The sequence below is a fragment of the Platalea leucorodia genome (genome assembly GCF_965183815.1).
Source record: "Platalea leucorodia genome assembly, chromosome: 10".
NCBI lineage: Eukaryota > Metazoa > Chordata > Aves > Pelecaniformes > Threskiornithidae > Platalea > Platalea leucorodia.
This window is the reverse complement of record NC_138832.1, coordinates 23,404,912-23,423,510: the sequence shown is the minus strand read 5'-3', so window position 1 is coordinate 23,423,510 and position 18,599 is coordinate 23,404,912. Positions and strand designations below refer to the sequence as shown.

General features: G+C 47.6%; 2 protein-coding genes across 3 annotated transcripts in view; both read left to right on the top strand.

The window, feature by feature from the left end:
- Positions 1 to 18,599, top strand: part of ARHGEF9 (Cdc42 guanine nucleotide exchange factor 9) — a 194,274-nt gene that overhangs the window by 61,603 nt on the left and 114,072 nt on the right. The window lies entirely within an intron of this gene.
- On the top strand, positions 13,732 to 13,911 carry LOC309595733 (uncharacterized protein; the record flags this gene model as incomplete). The annotated part of the gene is made up of 1 exon (XM_082322998.1): positions 13,732 to 13,911. The coding sequence occupies one exon, from the start codon at positions 13,732 to 13,734 to the stop codon at positions 13,909 to 13,911; it is 180 nt and encodes a 59-aa protein (XP_082179124.1).

Sequence of the window (18,599 nt, the reverse complement as noted above, 5' to 3'; positions counted from 1 at the left end):
CCAGCTCTCCTTCATCGCACAGCTTTGCTTTGCAATGACATTTGCCTCCGCTTTCCCCTCTCTGTGCTGGGCTGGGTTTTGCAGGGGTTTTTAGTTTTGCCCTTGCCTGGGCGTTTTGCATCCTGCAGGGAGCCTTGGGGCATCCCTACGGGCTGGTCCCGCGGCATGGACCGGCTCCGGGTGGCTGGCAGCATCGGGTCGCTGGCGTCACCTGGCTCAGCCCCTGCGTTTCGGCTCCGTTGGGGGCACCCGGCAGATGCTACTGGCAGCGGGGATGATTTTGGAGCCAGCGCAGAAATCACTGCCCGTTCTCGCCCGGCCGCCAGCGCCGTGATGCCCTGTGCAGCTTGCTCCTGCCCTCCATCCCCTTAAGATACTTACACAAACGGGAGCTTAATGGTTTGTGCTTCTGAAAGACTCTGAAGCCGGTGCTGGAAGCGTAGTGTGGGTGTGCAGACAGCAGCCTGCGGCAGATAGCAAATTTGTTTAGGGTCCTGTTTAAGGCTTGTCTACCACCTAGCAACAGTTTGGGGGTTTTGCTGCCTCCTCCCACCCTCTGAGCATCCAGGCTTTTCCTTCCCCTCTGCCACCCTGTCCCCGCACCTCCCCGCATGCACGCCAGCGTAGCACTTTCCCCCTCTCTGCCGGTGTCTAAGCAACACAAATCGCCTTTCACCCGTTGCCAATTTACATTTTCAGAGATTACGAAGCTGAAAGAAAAGTGGTGATGGAAAGCTGGATATGTGGCTCTTTCATCCTTTTTCCTTTCCTCCCGGGTGACTGCTGAGCTCGGGTGGGGAGGGGATGCGGTGCAGGGCAAGCTGCTTTTCTAATTGCCGTAGCCCAGGACCTGACGCTTTCTCTCCCTCTTATCTTTCCAGCTTCCTTTCTTGCTGCTGGCAATAAGGGAGACTTTGTTATTTTGTTCTGATTAGTCTAATCTTTGCTTTCTCTCAGAGAGAAATTATAGTGGTTGTTGAATAGCCTGTAATTTAAAATATTTTGGGGGGAAAGTGAAATTCCAGTGATTGATTTTTGAAGCAGGTTCTACCCAGGAATTGCCCAATATTGCTGCTTCTAATAAGGGAGAAATGAAAGAGAGGGCTGTGGTTTCTGTATTTTGTACAGCACTTCAACAACCTCAGCAGTATTTGAAGATGCTCCATGTATCTCTAGATCATCTGAAAGTAAGGTGAAAAAAGATTACAAAACAGTAAAGCAGAACTAAACTGAATAAGATCAATCCAGCAGAGATCTTTGCACTCGCTGGCGAGCGAGGAGCCTGGTTCCCCGGGGACGGGTGGCTGTGGTCCGAGGGATTTGACGGGCGAACAGCGCTCCTGCGCTTGGAGGCACCGGGCTGCTGGGAGCGCTCTGGCGGCTGCGCTGCGAAGCCAAGGTCCTGGTGACGCTTGGTCCGTACGAATTCTGCTCTCTTTCTGCGAGACAAGGCATATCGGGCCAGATGTCCTGGCCAAATGCCAGCAGAGATAGCTACATTCCATCTAATGCAGATTTTGCCTGCTGTTCCCATTGGTGAGTTACTTTAATTTTTAGTACTTAAAACGTTGGGTCATATTGATGTACTCTCCTAAACAATTGAGTTATTCCACACCAGAAGTAGCTGCGTTTCAGCAAGTCAGTGTGAATACTATCATCTCCGTCTGCTGGCTAAAACGTGCTACAGAAATATAAAATGGCTCAGTTCACTCCTAAGCGAAGGTTGGCTGCTCCGTTCACACACATTAAGCTGCCCACCGTATGGTGAAGAGCCTCAGCCTTTCATGTAGAGCAACACCAGACCAATTTTCATGGGCACTGAGGCTCTATTATGAATTTTCAGCTGTCTTTTTTTAGTCCGATATTATTTTCTGTGTACCTACTAAAGAAGAGCAATAGATACTTGTTTTGGATAGCATCCCTGGACTTTGTTCTCCTCAGGCACGTTGGTCTAAACCTGGATTTTGGACTGATTTCTCCGAAGTTCTGCACAGCTCTGATTCATTGAAAGTGCTGTTTTCTACCCTTGGCGCTGGGTTGGGTTAAAGAACCAGACCCGCTCCCTTTCAGAGTTAGTCATCTCCAAGAAGCATGTCACTAATACTTTACAAGTGATAGTACCTTCTGTTCTCATGGCAGGTAGCTCTTTATTTCTAAATCAGCCCCTTACACCTTGCTATTATCCATAATATTAAGCTGTCGGGGCTGCTTTCTTTTCTCCTTTGCACGTGTTGCTTTCCGTTTTTTAAACAACTAATCTTTTGCCGATTATGCTAGCATCCCATGAGGGTATTTTACATGCTTCATTGGTACTAAGTTGCTAAACTCTGCTAGTATCTGTTTCTAACCCAGAAAGATGAAACTAATTGTCACTGGTAGTGATGAGAATAAATCTACGCATCTGATCGGCATCGTAAGTGCGATGGTTATTTGGTTAGGCGTTCTTCACCCGGAATATTGATCCAGTGTGATAATCAAACGAGTTGGTTTAAATCATGCCATGATACAGCCTTTTCTGGAATAGTTTTTTATCTGACAAGGGCAGAGTTTTTCCCCAAGCCTTTGGCTGCATTACAGGAAAGACAAGCATGCATCTTCCTTGGTGTTTCCTCACCTAGGGTCTCATTCTGGGCTGTGAAAGTCAAAGTGAGTGCAGCCGTGAGCTTCGATAGATACAGAGTCCCAGTCTTTTCAGTCTTTTTTTTTTTTTTTTTTTTTCTTTCCCAGGCATATATAGCCATATTTTTACAGTGCGTGTTGTTCAAATATTTAAAATCAATCTGTTGTTGATATTTTACATTTCTGTCGTAAACAAAAAGGAAGCTGTTGTAAATCAACACAACTTAAAATATGTTGAAAAGGAATTCAGTGAATAAAAGGGCCAAATACTGCAAGTAGTGGAGATGTTCATAAGCAGGGCAGTTCAGCAGCCAGAAACTTTCTTACGTTTTTCCTTACTGATTCTTCTCCGCTTATCAGTCTGCAAATCATGGGATATTTAAAGTACAAAGACTCTTTGCACTCCATAATCCTAAAAAGCTCAATGTGATGTCAGAAAAAGAGAAGTGGAAGAAAGCAGTTCTGGTCTGATTTTCATTTTTGGAAGTTCGGATAAGCAAATGCAGTTGGTGGGGAGAAGCCAGGCCAGGATGGGATGGAAAAAGGATCTTGCAGTATCCAGGCATTAGGGAAAAACGGGACTGAACTCCCTGAACTCCCTGACACCCTGAACTCCTGCAGAGCTCAAAGGGAACAGAGAGCACTCGGCTCACTGCTGATGGAGCACCTTGCCATGAAGCACCCGGGGAAGCCGCAGCAACCTGCTGAACGGTTTGGGGGTCCCGCAGAGGATGCTGTCTGGTCTCTCCTCTCCGTACAGCCCCAGCAAAGAGCGCCTTTTTCCACGAGAGAGTGGCTTACTGCAAGTTTGTTCCTTTTCATCCTGGGATCTGCTGTCGCTGGAGGTTGATGCTTGGGTTGAATGAGCTCTGCGTGCACGGGAGAATTTTGTGTTTGCTGCAATGCCATAGAGCTCCCAACGCCTTAAGTCAGCCCTACCGAATGCATTTCTTCGTGGGATTTTTCTCACCCACATCATTTCTGTGTTTTGCATTTCACTCCCAGTTTGGGGCTTCCTTTAATCTTTCAATTATAGCCTCCTACTAGCGTTGCTATACGAGTACACAATCAACATCCATGTTAAGAAAGAGCTGATGTTATGGTAACTAAAAATATTTGCATTAATAGCTGATATATGCTGATGATTGCCCTTGTGTCCATCCCAAGAGTGGCTGGGAGGAGGCCTGGCTCTAGTCCCACGTGCAAACCATGGCTCTGTGCCCCCGGTCCTACCTGCTGGATAACGGACACGCTGATAACTTCTCTGTCTCCTGAGATATGTCCCGATGATTCATCAGGGATGTCTGGAAAGCCCTTTGAGACCATTGCTTGGAGCCCGAGTCCCTCTGTCCCTCCTGCGTTCAGGGTTTCGGTGTTTGAGCACAGCAGGCTTTGTAAACTGCAGTGGTTTTTAACTGCGAAGACCCTGATTTCTTTGTATCTAGTCAAAGGGTTTTTCTTTTTTTAAACACTTCATGAAAAATCTCTGAAATGCTTCAAGCTAACATCTTAATGTATTTATGACATTAGCTGCTTCTGCTCCGGAACGGTTGCTCTGAATCTCTTTGAGCCTGGCTGTTATTTTGAACATGACTAATTCCCTGAGTGACTAAGCTCTTAGATAATAGGAAAAATTCATCAAGTTATCTCGGTCTCCAATAGTTTCTATTGTTATGAAAAGACATCTTATGAAAAATAAATAAATAAACTTGCCTATTATGTAATGTGGGCAGGGAAAGGGAAGGCAAGTATTGTCAGAGAATGGCGGGAGCGTCGGATCTGGGAGCCAGTTTCAGGCTGTGAAATCCCTAACCTGCTCTAGTAGGAGGGGGTGGGTGAGAAGGGAAGTCCAGTTGCTGGCCCGGAGCTCTGGTGAACTCCCACTGAGCCCAAAGAGGTGTATTCACGTGCACAAGTGCTCTGTTCAGAGGGCATCCCAGCTTCTGTCTCCCCAGCTCTGCCATGCTACAGAATTCCTTGGATTTAACCCAGGATAACGTTGGGCGTGCAGTAAATGACACCGCACCTTCTCTGCTGTAGTTGTTTTCGGGCCGAAGGGCTCAGAACTCCTGCAAGCCGTGTTTCGGACAGCACGGTGAGCCTCGGCTCTATCCCAGTGCACCTCTACGTTGGCGTTGCTGATGAACGATGCACAAGTGCAATTTGTGCTTCTTGAAGAAGCCAACGCACCACCAGGTTCTTTTCTGTGCCCGTTGTGTTTAACCCGTGTCCTGCAGCAGGCAGGTTTATCCGTGTGATCCCGCACAGCGAGCGTCCCTTTGGCTCGCTGCGGTCGCACGTTGTCAGGAGCAGTCGGCAGGAGGGCAGCGCTGGTCGTTCCTGGAAGGCTGCTGTACAGCATCAGACGGGGACCGCAGCCGGTGCGAGCGATCCCACTGAGTCGGGGTGGAATAGGAAATGAAAGCCTGTTGGCATTCGTTTGCCTCATTTGGAGGAAAAAAAGAAGGGAAAAAAGCTGTAAACTTTTTTTTTTTCCTTTTTAATGCTGATAATATTGCTGATAAAAATGAGTGTTTTATGTTCTATTCATACATCTACTGATATCCAGCTGGAATTCCTACTTCATTAGGTTGTCTGGCATCGTTTTCTTCATTAAGAGAGTGCCAGATTCAATAGGCTGTTCCCTCTCCTATTTTGGGAGGCAGAGAGAGGGGGAGAAAATGATTTCTATGAAATACATCCAATTCTCTAGGTTAATTTGTGTGAAGAACATGAGACCCATGGGTCAGCTTCTTAATAAGATGTTTTTTTCTTTACTCAATATCTTGACAAGAAGAAATCCAGCGAAGCCAAAGTCGTCAGTGTCGCAGAAGGAGCATGAGGAGGGCTGCAAGGAGCTGCAGGCGGCTTCTTGCCATCCTCATCCTTCTTGCATGAAGCAGGGCCGTGGCTTCTGCTCCCATCTGCCACAGCGTTGCATCGTGACTCTCAGGAGTCATGGGACTGGGCCTGGGCTCAGCTTTCCTAATATATACATGGTGGATAATTTCATACTTCCCTCAGAGTAAGCTCAGGCTGACAGAGCAGCAGTAAAAAGCTGAATAACAAGTCCCAAGGAGCATACTGCATTAGGACTTTCGTACGCCTTTGCATTTCTCATGGTGCACTGGGGCAGGGCCTGATGTGGCCATGGCCCTAAGCAGAGCTGGTTATAAGCTGCTCGGTGGAGAGGGGAGAGTCCTCGTGCAGGAGAGCTGCTCATTAACCCCACGCTTTCTGCAAGGTCAGTCAAGAAAGGCACAAAGCAAAACCAGAAACTTTCTCTTCTTTTCTGCCTTTCCCTCTGTGTAGTTTCTGACATTGCTGTTCAGTATGTGCATCATGGATCACACCGATTCCGTTCTGCCCGGCATCTCGCTCTTGCACTGCTAATTGCTGGACCTCCGCAGGCTTAGGCAGATGAAAATACTCTCTTAGATTTGCTTTTTAACTGCATAGGAAATGCGATGCATTGGATTTCAAAGGCCCTTCCTGTGTTGGGGCAAAGCTGAAATGCACCCTTTGATTTTCACAGCGAAGAGCTTTCTCTTCTCCACGTCTGCGCAGCTGTATTTCTCGGGGACCGCACTGGGGACACTGGCCCTGGCTTTAGTAAGGTAGTTTCTAGTGGGTGATGATTTTTTTTTTTCACTTACCACTTTGTCCAGGCATGCGTTGATGTGAAGATCTCTGCAATTTAATTTCAGAAACGAGAGCAGAACTGGAGTTCCTGTAAGAGTGCCTGGAGGGAGCAGTGGAAGGAGGGGACTTGTCTTGGATGCTTCTGCAGTTTGGGCTTTGGGGTTTTTAGCCTTGTTTCCAGGCTCAACTGCAAGCCCAGAAGCCTGAGAAGCAAATTTAAGAAGTAAATGTCTATATATTTTTTTAAGCCGCTTTTTTTCAGACAAAAGAGAGCTTACATAAGGTTAAAACGAATATCTGAATTTGATGGGTCATCTTTTAAACTGAACTTTCTCGGTCCCTGAAGTCTTTCTCTGTGACCAAGGTAACTGGTGTTACCACATCTGATTTCTGCTGGATTTAAGCTTTTGTTTTTCTTCTCTTTTTCAAAATTGGGAGTCTAGGGATGCTTCTAGAGTACAGGCTGAGGTGTGGAGCAGATGCAAGGAGAAAAGAAAGCACTTGCAACATGATTGCTAGGGGCAAGGGATTTTAGTCTGTCTTAATGCTTTAAGTTCAAATAAACTTAAAAATAGAAGTTTTGTTTTTCTCAGTGCAATCCAGACAAGCACAATGGAATCAACCCCCCAGACAGGCTCGCTCTCCGCGCCATTTCAGCATGATTTGTTACAAAAGCTATGAAAACTGATGATATCGGTCCATCGCTCCTTGTTGCAGCGCAGCCACGCTGGGGTCGAGCCTTGCGGTTGGGTACGCGTGGCACGGCACAGCAGCTGAGGGCAGGGCGTAGGCAGGGACGCACTGAGCCACGCTAGGACGCAGGTGACACCTGGTCAGGGTGCTCTGGAGAAAACATCTGGGCACCTTATACGACAACAGTGACGAGGCTTTGGCTTTATTTCCCCCCTCACAGCATCGTGCAAATGCTTTAATTCTTCAACAGAGGAAAGAGCACCATCTGCTGAGATGCTGGCTCTGTTTGTAGAAGGAACCAGGATTAATCGAGGTCTCCAGATGTGGTCCAAGGCCAGCCTTGGTTAGTATCTGCCATGTCACTACTGCCCTCGGCTCAAGGGGTTAAGACCTGTTTATCTGGAACATGGTTGGTTTGCAAGAGGGTGGTTAACCAGGGCTGGTGCGCAAATGCATCGCAGCCTCCCTGGCCTAGCAGTGATTGTTGCCTGGCTGTTGGTACTAAATGAAATAGCCATAAATAAATCAATCTCTACACTGGGAACGTAATTCTGTTGTGTATCACTTCTTGTTTTTTGAGATAAAGCTAGAATTGGTGAAGAAAGGGAAAGAGTTCACCTACTACAGCTCGCCTGAGCAATGTGTGTCTTTGTATATAGTACGTATATACAAGGGTCGAGCTGTGGAGGTCAATGTGATGCTTCCCATCTTTTGGTGAAATTCTCGTTTTTCTTTTCCATGGAACGTTTGGAGCAGCGACCCAGAGATGCTCGGGTCTGTCCCCGTAGCCCCTGAGCTTCGAGTAATGCTCTTGGCCACTTGGTCACGCAGGTTAAGCAGCGCAGCAAGCTCAACCTCCGACAGTGCCCTATGTTCTCTAAACATTGCAAAAGTGGGCTTAAAAACTTAACTTATTCTCTTTTCCAGTACTCTTAGCCTTGCTAGAAGAGCAGCTTGCTTCACGGGTCTTGCTCTGCACTCTTCCCCATCCACTTTCTCTCCTGTTTCACTGCTTTGCAGGCTCTCAACTCGGTCTTTTCTTATGCAGTTCTTCTTCTGAAGTCTCCCCATGCCTCGCCAGCTTTTCAGATCATCATCTTATCCTTGCCCACCTCTCCTGCTTTCCACTTTGTCTTTCTGTAATTGTATTTTATATTAGTTCTGTAAATTGGATCATTTTCTTGTCTAGCTGTGCTGTGAATTTGCTATAGCGTGTTGTGCCGTTAACGTGGAAGATGCTGGAGGAAGCTGTGCTTGCGGCAGCCGCCCCGCCACTTTGTTTTGTTGTTTGTCTCTCTGGTAGAGGACACTCGAGCTGCCGTGGGAGGGAGGGCTGGGATAGAGGGGGAGGTAAAATAAAAGCTTCTAAGGGAGATGTGTAGAGCAAGGAAAAGGAAGAAGGACAAAAGAAAGAAGTAGGGGAAGTTACTGGAAGAAAGTCCCAAGTTCATGTGGGCAGTGAGGCACCTTTGCATTTGAAGGATGGAGTGGAGAGGCAAGGAAGAGTGGGTGACTGGAAAGATAATTTTTAACTGCCAAAATCCGTGCCCCGAGTCCAAGTCTTTACAGATATTCCTCCATTTTGTATGCTCCTCAGTTTGGGCAAGGAATTTTAGGCATCTGGGGATTTTTAAAGCATCCCATGAAACCAGTCCATAAACATACAAGATTACAGAGATTCTTGAGGGGAAAAAACTGCCTTTTGCAGCAGCTTTGCAGCTCGTAGGCTGGTGCCTCCCCTCTGGCCGAAGGATGGGAGAAGAGGGCTCTGTGTCAGGCTTACCACAAAGAGAAAGGAAAAAGAGGCAACTCCCAGTTTAAGAAAATCCTCCTTTTTGGAAACTTAGCAGATCATAATCCCACTGGCCTTTAATCTCTGAAACCCTGAGCTTAATTCCTGGCTAGATTTAGAAAAAAAATAATGAATTTGGTGGTCTCCTGATAATCTCTAATACAGCCCATGACTCAAACCCCACGTCGGTGCCTGGCGTAGCAGGCAGCAGTCAGTGAGTGCCCAGCAGATGAGACTGGGAACGGAGGAGCAGTTGCCTGTCTCCTGCCCACACGTCCCTGGGTACCGTTGCTGCTCGTTCCTCTTTGGGGGCAGTATTAATTCAAATGAAACGTTTAAACTTTTTTCACGGTGCCATACAGGTCTGAGATGGGGCTTGTGCTCAAAGAGGGAATACAAAAGAACCGAAGCAGTTCAGGACTGATGATCGCCGGCAGCCGTTTTCCCCAGGCCATGGGTTTCATCCAGTCCAGACCAACACAACCATGCTTTTATTCCCACTCAGAATCACAAGCCACTGTGGGATTTTTTTGGAAACATTCCCAAATTCACCAAAAGATTTATCTGCTTTGGCTGACTGATGAGCAGGTTTTCCTGGCCTGGCAGAGCTGGGGTCCTCAGGCCAAGTCCCAGAGCTCAGCCACGCTGCTTCCTACAGCGGCATTAGCAGGATTCCCTGGGTCTGCATTGAGGTTACGTGTTTGAGTGCTGCGTTTTTGCAGTTAATGGAAGATGGAGCTGATGTGTTAGGAAAACATAGATGCCTCTGCACGTCCAAGAGATTTCTGCGGCGGAGGTGGTTAATGCACACAGGGGATCTACGGCAGAACAGGGAACCGGAGCTGAAACCCTGTACTGCCGCGCACCCCGGCCTATCCTGCCAGCTCACGCGGAGACGCTGTACCTGTCGGTGGGAGTGCAATACAGGACCTTTAAGCATTCAAATGATAAACCCTCACTCCTGAGTTGGAGCTGCATTTGTTCAGCTGGAAGCGGTGGGCTGTGCTAATTACTGGAGCCATCCATTGGAGGGAGTTGTGGCCACGTGGCTGAGCCCAACCTCTTACGCGCAGAAGGAATCAAGCCTTGGCATCCTCTGCTTCAGAGGCTTGCCTCGGAATTACCATATTGTGATTAATGGTATTGGAGTGGCCCTTCTGATTTGTCCGTTATTTGGGAGGCCAGAATACACTCTCTCTTTCTATATACGTGTATATACAGATTTCTGTATGCTTATAGATGTATGGATGTGGTGTGTTAGTGAAAGCCCTGGCTGAAGCTCAAAACTGCTTTCTCATACAGAAGCCATCGCTGATCTTGCATTACAAATTGTGCTCCTGCAAGCTACTGTAGTGTCCGGGCATGTGCTGTGCTGTCAGGGGAGGTGGTATTTTATGTAACTATTACAAGTCTTTTCTCCTTGCTCCTCGGTTTAGCTCTATACAGAAGGTTAGGCTAAACTTCTCAGAAAGCAATGCATGAAGTTAAACTTTGCGGTAGTTTTATATAAACCCCTGATGTGTAGGTGTTCTTTTTCAGTAAGGCTTCCAAGAGAAAGTATCATCCATTTTCATAGTAAAATTAACATTTAGTGCACGCAGAAGGCATGGGAAATTATATAAAGCAGCAAGTACTATTGGGAATACTGTGAATATAATTTAAATAGATGCTTCTATGCAGTAAATCTGCTTGTGCTGATCACCCTTGGTAGCTGTTACACGCACAGCTTTCACTGGAGCCCAATATTGGGATGCGGTGAGGCACCCGCCGCTTTCCTGCCTGATCTTTTGGGGCGTTTGCTCTGGAGCGTGACCTGGGGAGGACGCGGATGCTGCGGCCCGAGCCTCCCGGGCCGCACCGGCACTGCGCGCCTCTCCCCCGGCCCCTCCGGCCAGGGAGGACGGCGGCGGGGTCTCCGCAGCCATCGCCCTGCGGTCCGCAGCTGCTCGTGACGCACAAGCTGTGCATGGTGAGTGGGATGGTGGGGGACCTCCTGCCTGCTGCTGGCAGGCGGTTACAGACAGGGGGGCTGGCTTCATTGCCTCTATTTATAATCTCTGCCCTCCCCTGCACTGTGACTGGCTCAGCTCTTGCAGAATGACTGCCTGAGACCTGCCAGGCACATTGCTCATCATGAAATCCTCTTTTTCAGCTACGGAAGTGGGTATTGAGCATGTGTGATAGCTACTGCACCTTTTTTTCTGGATATTTCTTAGGCCTGTGCTGCTTTTACCTGCCCAATTTTTGCTCCCCCTGTCTATATGCAAAGGCACAGACGAGTCTGCCTTGAAACCCTGCCGGGCGCTTCCCATTCTTGGCGTTGAGAAGACACGAAGCGCAGGACAAGGCGAGGGACGGGCTGTGTCTGCGGAGGTGTCTGCGGGCCCCTGGGGCTGCTGGGGACGGGTAGAACATCTCCGCTGCGCCTTCCGTAGAAGTAAGGCTGAATCTGAGGCTGGGGTCTAGACCTAGGCACTCTCTGTGCTCATTCCAGTTTAGAGGACAAGATTAACTGGCTGTAAAGATGCCTCGAAATTTGGGCCTGTTGCAGGCTTTGGAGAGGTCACTGTTATTACTGAGACCGAAACTGGAATTTCCTGGACGTTTGTGGGAGGTCAGGCTTGGGCTTTGGAAAATTGCCTGTATTGTTTTGGGAAAGGGTGGTAACAATAAGAAATACTCCACATCTATTATACGTTTGCTATTCTCATTAGTCTAAAACTGCATCAGACAGACTGACTAACCTAAAAACACGTACTTGATAGGAAACGCAGGTCTGGAAGCTGGTGATGCAGCAGATCCATCACCTGGGCACAGCCTGGCCGTGTGCTAATGGGGCAGCCGGGCTGCTTGCCTGGGGCAGGTGTAAAGCAGCTTCTTGTAAATGTGCAGGTGAAAAATCGCCTTTCCCTGTCCTCCTGAATGAGAAATTCTCTGCTTGAACAGAGCAGGGGGTCTCAGTTGCTGGAGACAGTCTCTGGCTTTTAGTTATCACACAAAAGAAAAAAGAGAGAAAAAGAAACCACCTGACTAACCCAAACCTTTCTTATTTCTAACTCTGCTCAACACAACCCACCCTCTGCGTCTGCGAGCACGTCACGGCCCACATGTGCTACAAAGCTGGCCAGAAACGAGGAGGACGGTGCGTTGGGCAAGCGTTGGTCTCGCCCAGACCGCTGGGTCTCAGTGGAGGCCGAGGAGGGAGGGCGCTGTGGGGGCTCGGTCCTCGCCCACCCGACGTGCTCTCTCATTTGATGGTGTTTGGGGGCGGATATGGAAAAAGCCTGCTCCTTTTGAGGGAGCCCTCTGGCAACCCAAATAGCAAAGGGATTAAAATAAGATAAGCCTTGCAGTAAACAACTGGGTTTAGTATCGGTTTGAACGGTAAGGTGGGGTAGGAGCGTAATCCAACCTCTCCCTCCCCCAAATGCTGGTGACAAAAAATATCTGCCCTGGAAGGATGCTGCGACGGGAAGAAGGGCGGCCCCTCGTTGGCGCGAGCCAGCTCCAGGCTCTGTCCGTTCAGGTTTAAAACATGAAAGTCTTCCTGAACTCTTGTTGTTTGCTACTGGAGAAGAAAATAAGTGCTTGTTTGTGCATGCCGGCCTTGTGTCCGTGTGCGAATGTCCCGGGTGTGTTCGAAGGAGCGGGTTTCCTGGAAGGTGCTGATGATCAGCCCCCCGTATGCAGGTTTTAGCGTGTAATGCATATGCATTGGCAACATGTCTATATTTGTCTTTGCCTGTAAAATCATTTGCTTTTTCCAGCTGAGCACATCTTTTTGTGCGCGTGTGTGGTGCCTCTCTAAGGTAACTGCTGGTTCTGGGATCTGAGAATGAGGTTTGGGATAGAAGCTGGCACCTGGACCATAAACCCTGAGCGTGTATGTGAATTTAATGTAGGAATGAGCTTTTCTGGCTGCTGTAGAAGGAATAAAGATGCTCCAACCTGTCCTCCTCCCTGCTCCTCCACCCCCCTTTGTACATCTCTATCTGTAGAATCAGAATTCAGTTTAACTCTTAGCATGGAGAAACCCAGTGCAGTGCTGAGGGGAGAGGCTATGTGATAAATTTATGATGGGATGATGTCCATAGGATTGTACAGAGCCAAAAAGCGATTCCCCCTACCAAATCCCCACGTTAGAGGCTCGCAACAGATTTCCAAGTTACCAGGGGCTGCCTTTTTGTTATTTCGGCTGCTTTTCTTCCCCGCTCTTTCTCCTGCTCCCCTACCTGGTCTGAGCAGGCTCCTAGCAGCACTGGCTCTTTTTGCTGGCATTTAATATTTTCCATCCGAAGCTTAGCGCAGGCGGTACAGACGGGGCAGACGTGTCCCCGCCGTACAAAGGCAGCGAGGAACGGGATCTGCGTTGCACAGAAAGCCCGGAGACGCCTTCCTGGAGCTCAGCGTTGGCATCCGACCGCGACGCCGGCTTCCCGGCCCCCCGCACAGCTCTGTTCTCCGATCTGCCGCAAAAGTCGAGGGGAAAAACATGCCTGCATGGCGCTCCCTGTCACGGCGGGCGGAAGACTTGCGTATTTATGGAGCCAGCGCTTCCTTTTGCGTTTGACTGACAGCCAGGATCCCTTCGCTGCCTGGTCACTGGAGCTGATTAGTATGCGAAAGGGTCCGCCTCGCACCGAGAGATGCAGCCGCAGCAGCTTGCAGAGCTGTCACACTCACACAGGCTTCTTATCTGCACTGGCTTGACGAATTAAAAAGCAAGCCAGCCAGCAAGAGAGAGACCGGGAGAGAGAGGGGGGAAGAGAGAGAGAGAGAAGCTTGCAGACAGCGCTCGCTTTCTTTTCCTAAAGGAAGGATTTTGCATCTTAAGTGCTCACTGGTTGTGATGATGCTTCACTTAGCGGGCTCCAGAATGAGCTAGAGACAGCAGATAGGGGGATAAACTCAAAGCAGACCACAAAGCATTACGAACAAAACCAAACCAGGAACAGTTTTCTCCTCTATTCTAGCATGGTGGATGTATGGACAGTCTTACAGAGCAGAGGTTGACTTCTCCAAATCTGCCAGCCCCACATCTTGAACACTACAGTGTTCTGCATTGCACCATGACCTTGGATGTTCAAACGGTGGTCGTTTTTGCAGTGATTGTGGTGCTATTGCTTGTGAATGTCATACTCATGTTCTTCCTGGGCACTCGTTAAATGGATTTTTTCTCCTGAGCTGTTGGGGGCTACTACTACCACTAGCAATTCAACAAGAGAGCAAGAGCGAGAGAGAGAGAGAGAGAAAGGCGAGAGAGAGAGAGAGAAAGAGAGAGAGAGAGATTTCTTACTGAGGGGGGAAACGCGTTGAGCTTCAACATGGCCTCGCTGTGATATGTATGACGTTGGTATATTATCTCTCCCTAAATCTTTTGTCATGTCTTGTCTTTTAAGTATGCCTGTAAGTGTAGCTGCTTTTGCCTGGGTTTTAAATGTGATAAATAATAGTAATCCATTCCTATATCGTTCTGTGCTAGCGAGATAGAGCTATACATATTTAGTTAGAGGCAGAGTGAAAATATCTTTCTGTGGTAAGCACTGGCTGTGTTATTTTGCTTCCTTTAAAATAGAGACAAGTTAATAATAAGTCATTTTGTGTGGAATTTCTAGCAAGCAGTTAATGTGCAATGTCTGTGAGAGTAACCATGTAGCTGCCAGGTGAGAGGTGGTGGTGTGTGCAATTGAATCGAGCTCTGGACATTTTGAAGGGGGTATGAGAAATCCTATTAAAGGATTAAATCTTTGCTAAAATAACATTCAGCCACAAAAAAGGGAGAGAAATTCTACTTTCTTTATTGATCTGTGTTGCCTTGATGATCTGACTTGATTTCTCCATATTCAGCCCCAAAGCCTCCAAATTCTACCTCCACACTGATGTAGCCTAGCTCCTTTCTTTAAAGATGTGAGAGGGACCGAAACATAACCTGCCGGGCTTTTTTTCTGTTTGTATGTGGTTTATATCTCTGCAAATTGGGAAGGAGGGATCAAAGAGAAAAAGGGGATTGCATGCTTTGTTTTTCTTTGCTTAAGCAACAGATACGGAGGGGTTGGGGTTTGCTTTGATTTCTTTAGAAATTTTATTTTGGCTTTCCTTTTTTTCATGTGTGTGTGTGTGTGTGTATATATATATATAATTTTTGGTAATGTATGTAAGAAAAATCTTTGCCCACCTCAAGGATAACAAGATTTTGAGATGGGTTGTTTTGCGTGACTTTATTTACATTGATTTTCTGGAAAATGAAGTGCTAAGTTGTATATTCTAGGCTTGCTGAAAAGGTGTCCACTAGTTAGAGGTCCTTCTGTTGAAAGATGTCGAGACCAAAATTGCAATGTTTACAGCTTGGACGCAGAGCTGGCTGGGGGGTTCAGCGTCAGTGCGTGAAGTTTAGAGAGAATATGAAGGGAATCTCTGAAAAAGAGTAATGTCTTTTCTTCTTGAAAATACGTCTCTGTACTGTGTTTCTGTTAGAAATCTATAAGGATTTTTTTATATGTTATTTTCCCCTCCGGAAAAATCAGAATTGCTCAAAACAAAAAAAAATATCTCAGTTTGAAAATGTTTACATCTCTTGCTAATGTTCGCTGGTATTGTATTGCCTTGATAATTTAACTAGTTCGTGCTAATTCCAGCTGTCTGTTATTTAGCTGATGTCTTCTGCTAATCGGGGGGAAAAAAAAATATCATGTAACTGATTCATAAAGACATAGCTGGAGGTTATAGATGGAGACGTATAGTTATTTCCATGTGAGAGTCTGCCTGCTGCAAGTTAAATGCATAGCTGGGCTTAGGAGCTGATTTCTTTTCGGCTGGTGGCATGATTGGAAATTGAGTTAAATGCTGCAAATCTGGCACTTTCAAAGTGGCTTTAGCTGTAAATAAAAGAGAAAAAATAATTTCCCCGAGTCCTGGGGTGGTAGCGGTCGGCCCCCAAAGCTGACAAGAAGTGTTGAGTGGCAGTAGCCCATTTTAATGGGTAGAAAAGCCGAGAGCCGGTGACACAAGCCCAGCGAAGGTGCTCCGGTGCCTGCTGGCTCTGTTTCCCCCTCTTCACTTGTAGCTATCTGTGCAAGAGGCATCGGCTTCACTTCAGAAGAGACTGAGCGCATCTTCTTCTTATAAAAAAAACTCAAACAAATTCAATGCTGAGGATGGTTTGGGTTGTTAAACGGCTCAAATTTGCTTTATTTTCCTGTTAGCTATCATATGTCATTAGTTTTATAGGCTGCAGAATCTCCTGGAAATATCATTAATGAGCAAAGATCACCGTGGAAAGGGAATCAATCGAACAGCAGCCCAAATAATCCTGTCAGTGAAACAGTTTTAAGCGACATAGTGATTTGGAGGAGTAAGGGTGGAAAAATGAGAAAAAAAACCCCAAAACAAAACCGCGAGTTAAAAATGGGATGCGGCTGTGTCTGAATGTTTCTTTTTCTCCAGGTTAGCTCTCTGGCACGAAGGTTTACCTTTCAATAAGATTTCTATGAGGAACGCTTGGTACCTAATGCGGTTTTCTGGCGCGTGCAAAGTGCATTCCGTGATCCGGAGCTTGTACTTCTCGGGTGATAGCTGGGAGGCGTGCGTGTACGCGACGGCGTGGGTTATCGCATGTGTCGGGAGCTGCTGTGTCCGATCGCTAATCCCGGCCAGCCCCGTCCGGTTCCGTCGGCGGAGCCGTGTGCTGCTGGAGGGTCTCCGGCTGGTGGGCTGCATGGGGAGGACCAGGGTGGTGTGCACGCTCGGCTGCTGGGCAGTGGTCGCTGGGAGCTTGTTTTTTTCCATCGTGGAACGTGCTTGAGAGAATGAATGTAATTTTATGACAACTTTCTCACCTTTTATTCTCCCAAAGGCTGGTGGAGTCAAAGAAAGGAAGTTTATGCAGAGCAATATGAGCGTGAAAGTTGGGAGCATAAAACTTTGTTATTGTAGCAGCACCGTTCTTGTGTCAGGCTTCCCGTTGGACTTTTGGGGGAAAGAGGGGAAATAAGCCTAAAAAGTGAGCAAGGGCTGGGGTTTCTGCTTGTTTGGTTTGATCCCCGTTTCCCACCCCCAGTCCTCAGCGGCCACCTTCTCAAACAGGCCTTGAGCCACCTGCCCCAACCCCATTTTTGTAGTTTTGCCCCTGCAATTTTGCATTTTCCAAGCCTGCAGTGGAGCCTCAAACTGCCTGGTTTGCAGGAGCAATTAGCTGGTTAAACAGCTTTGTCTTCCCGTACTTTTCAGGAGCAGCCCAATCCATGACATTCTGCATTAGCAGCTTTTTGGGGCGACAGCATTCCTAGTCGCTTGCAGTGGATCCCCTGTACTCCTAAGTGACTGTGCTTGCAAAATTCGGGGTGTAATTTGCACGCTGTAAAATATCTCCATGTCGTGGAGCTTTCCTTCTCCCTCGGCTCCGTGGGACGATTCGGGTCGCGCCTGTGGCTGGTCGCGGTCGGGTTCCTGGAGGTCGTTTGGCCCCCAAACTGCCTCCCGTTTGTGGACCTTGGGTTCGTCATGTTTGTGGGGATGCTCAAGCCCACGGACGGGGAAGAGGGATCAGTCCTTTAAATAAATCAAGGCACTGACCCTCTGGAAAATACAGCCCCAAAGAAAAAAATACTCATTTGTATGCAAATAGCATATTTTATAACGCATAAAATCTCTTTCAGTGATTGCTCCTGTGTATTTGCTAAGGCTGGGTGATGGGAGACCTGCCTTGCTGTTTGTCTGCTTAAGCAGGATTCAATGTTATTTGCCACAGGATTCATGAAAATGCCTCTGACTGTATCATAGCAACCCCGTTTCACACAGTCCATAAAAAGTCCATTCCTCCTGAGCGGCAATCCGCCGTCTTAAAGATTCAGGCACCCTTCTCGCCCTGAGGAAAGGGTGCATTTCTCCCTCTTCGTATGCCTCGGAAAAAGCATACGTGTCAGGATGATCCCCGCTAGTCCTGCGTTCGCTGTGATTTTAATGCTCTTTCTTTAAGGCTAATAAGAGGGCTTCCTTTGGGGTTTTTAAACGCTTCCTCCCCCACCCTGGATATTTCCCACCTCTGTTTTAAACCTCACATGACAAGTTAAAAGGGGGACGGGACAGCTCAGAGGTCTCTGACGCGATGGCTCTTTTCTGTCCTGCCATTTGGATTTTCCCCCGGGATGGCAGCAGCACAGCACTTGCTTATGCTTTGTAGTGAATGAAGATCTGCCCAGATTCGAGCCCTTCTGTGGGAATGCAGAGGTGCTTTCTCATCCCGTAGATGAATGTTGTTAAGAGCTGCATGTTCACCTGACTCCTGCCCCCATCTGTTTGCATAATGTGGTTATATTTCTTTTTGGATCAGGTATTCAGTACACAGCCCAACTGCTGTGTATAATGTCTGAAGGAAAATTGCCAAAAATCCATGTAAGTTTTTTTGTTTGTTTTGGTTTAATTTGTGAATAGACCCCCTCTTCTGTATTGTTCACTTCATTTTGTTGTCGTTCTTCAATTTCTGTATGTAATGAATGCTGGTTGTGATGGGAGATCCGGTGCTCTTTGTGTACGGTGCTTGCTTGCATGTATGTCTGTGCGGTGCCTGTATCGTAGCTGTGTGTGCTGTATGTCGTGATAATGCATCTGTGTCGGTGAGCAGGCGGTGTTGTGTATTTTGCTTTTGCAACGTGTATCTCTCTCAGCTGGGTGGGATAATCGTGTTCAATCTGTATCTCCCAGTGAAACGTTGTGAGAGCTATTCTGATAAAATGCAGGGATTTGTCTCTTACAATGCGGGGTCTCCAGTGACCAGAAGTTAGCAAGCTTGAGGGAGACTCCCTGGTGTTAATAATTGTGTAAGGCTTGTCCTGTTGTGAAGGGGGTGTTTGTTCAG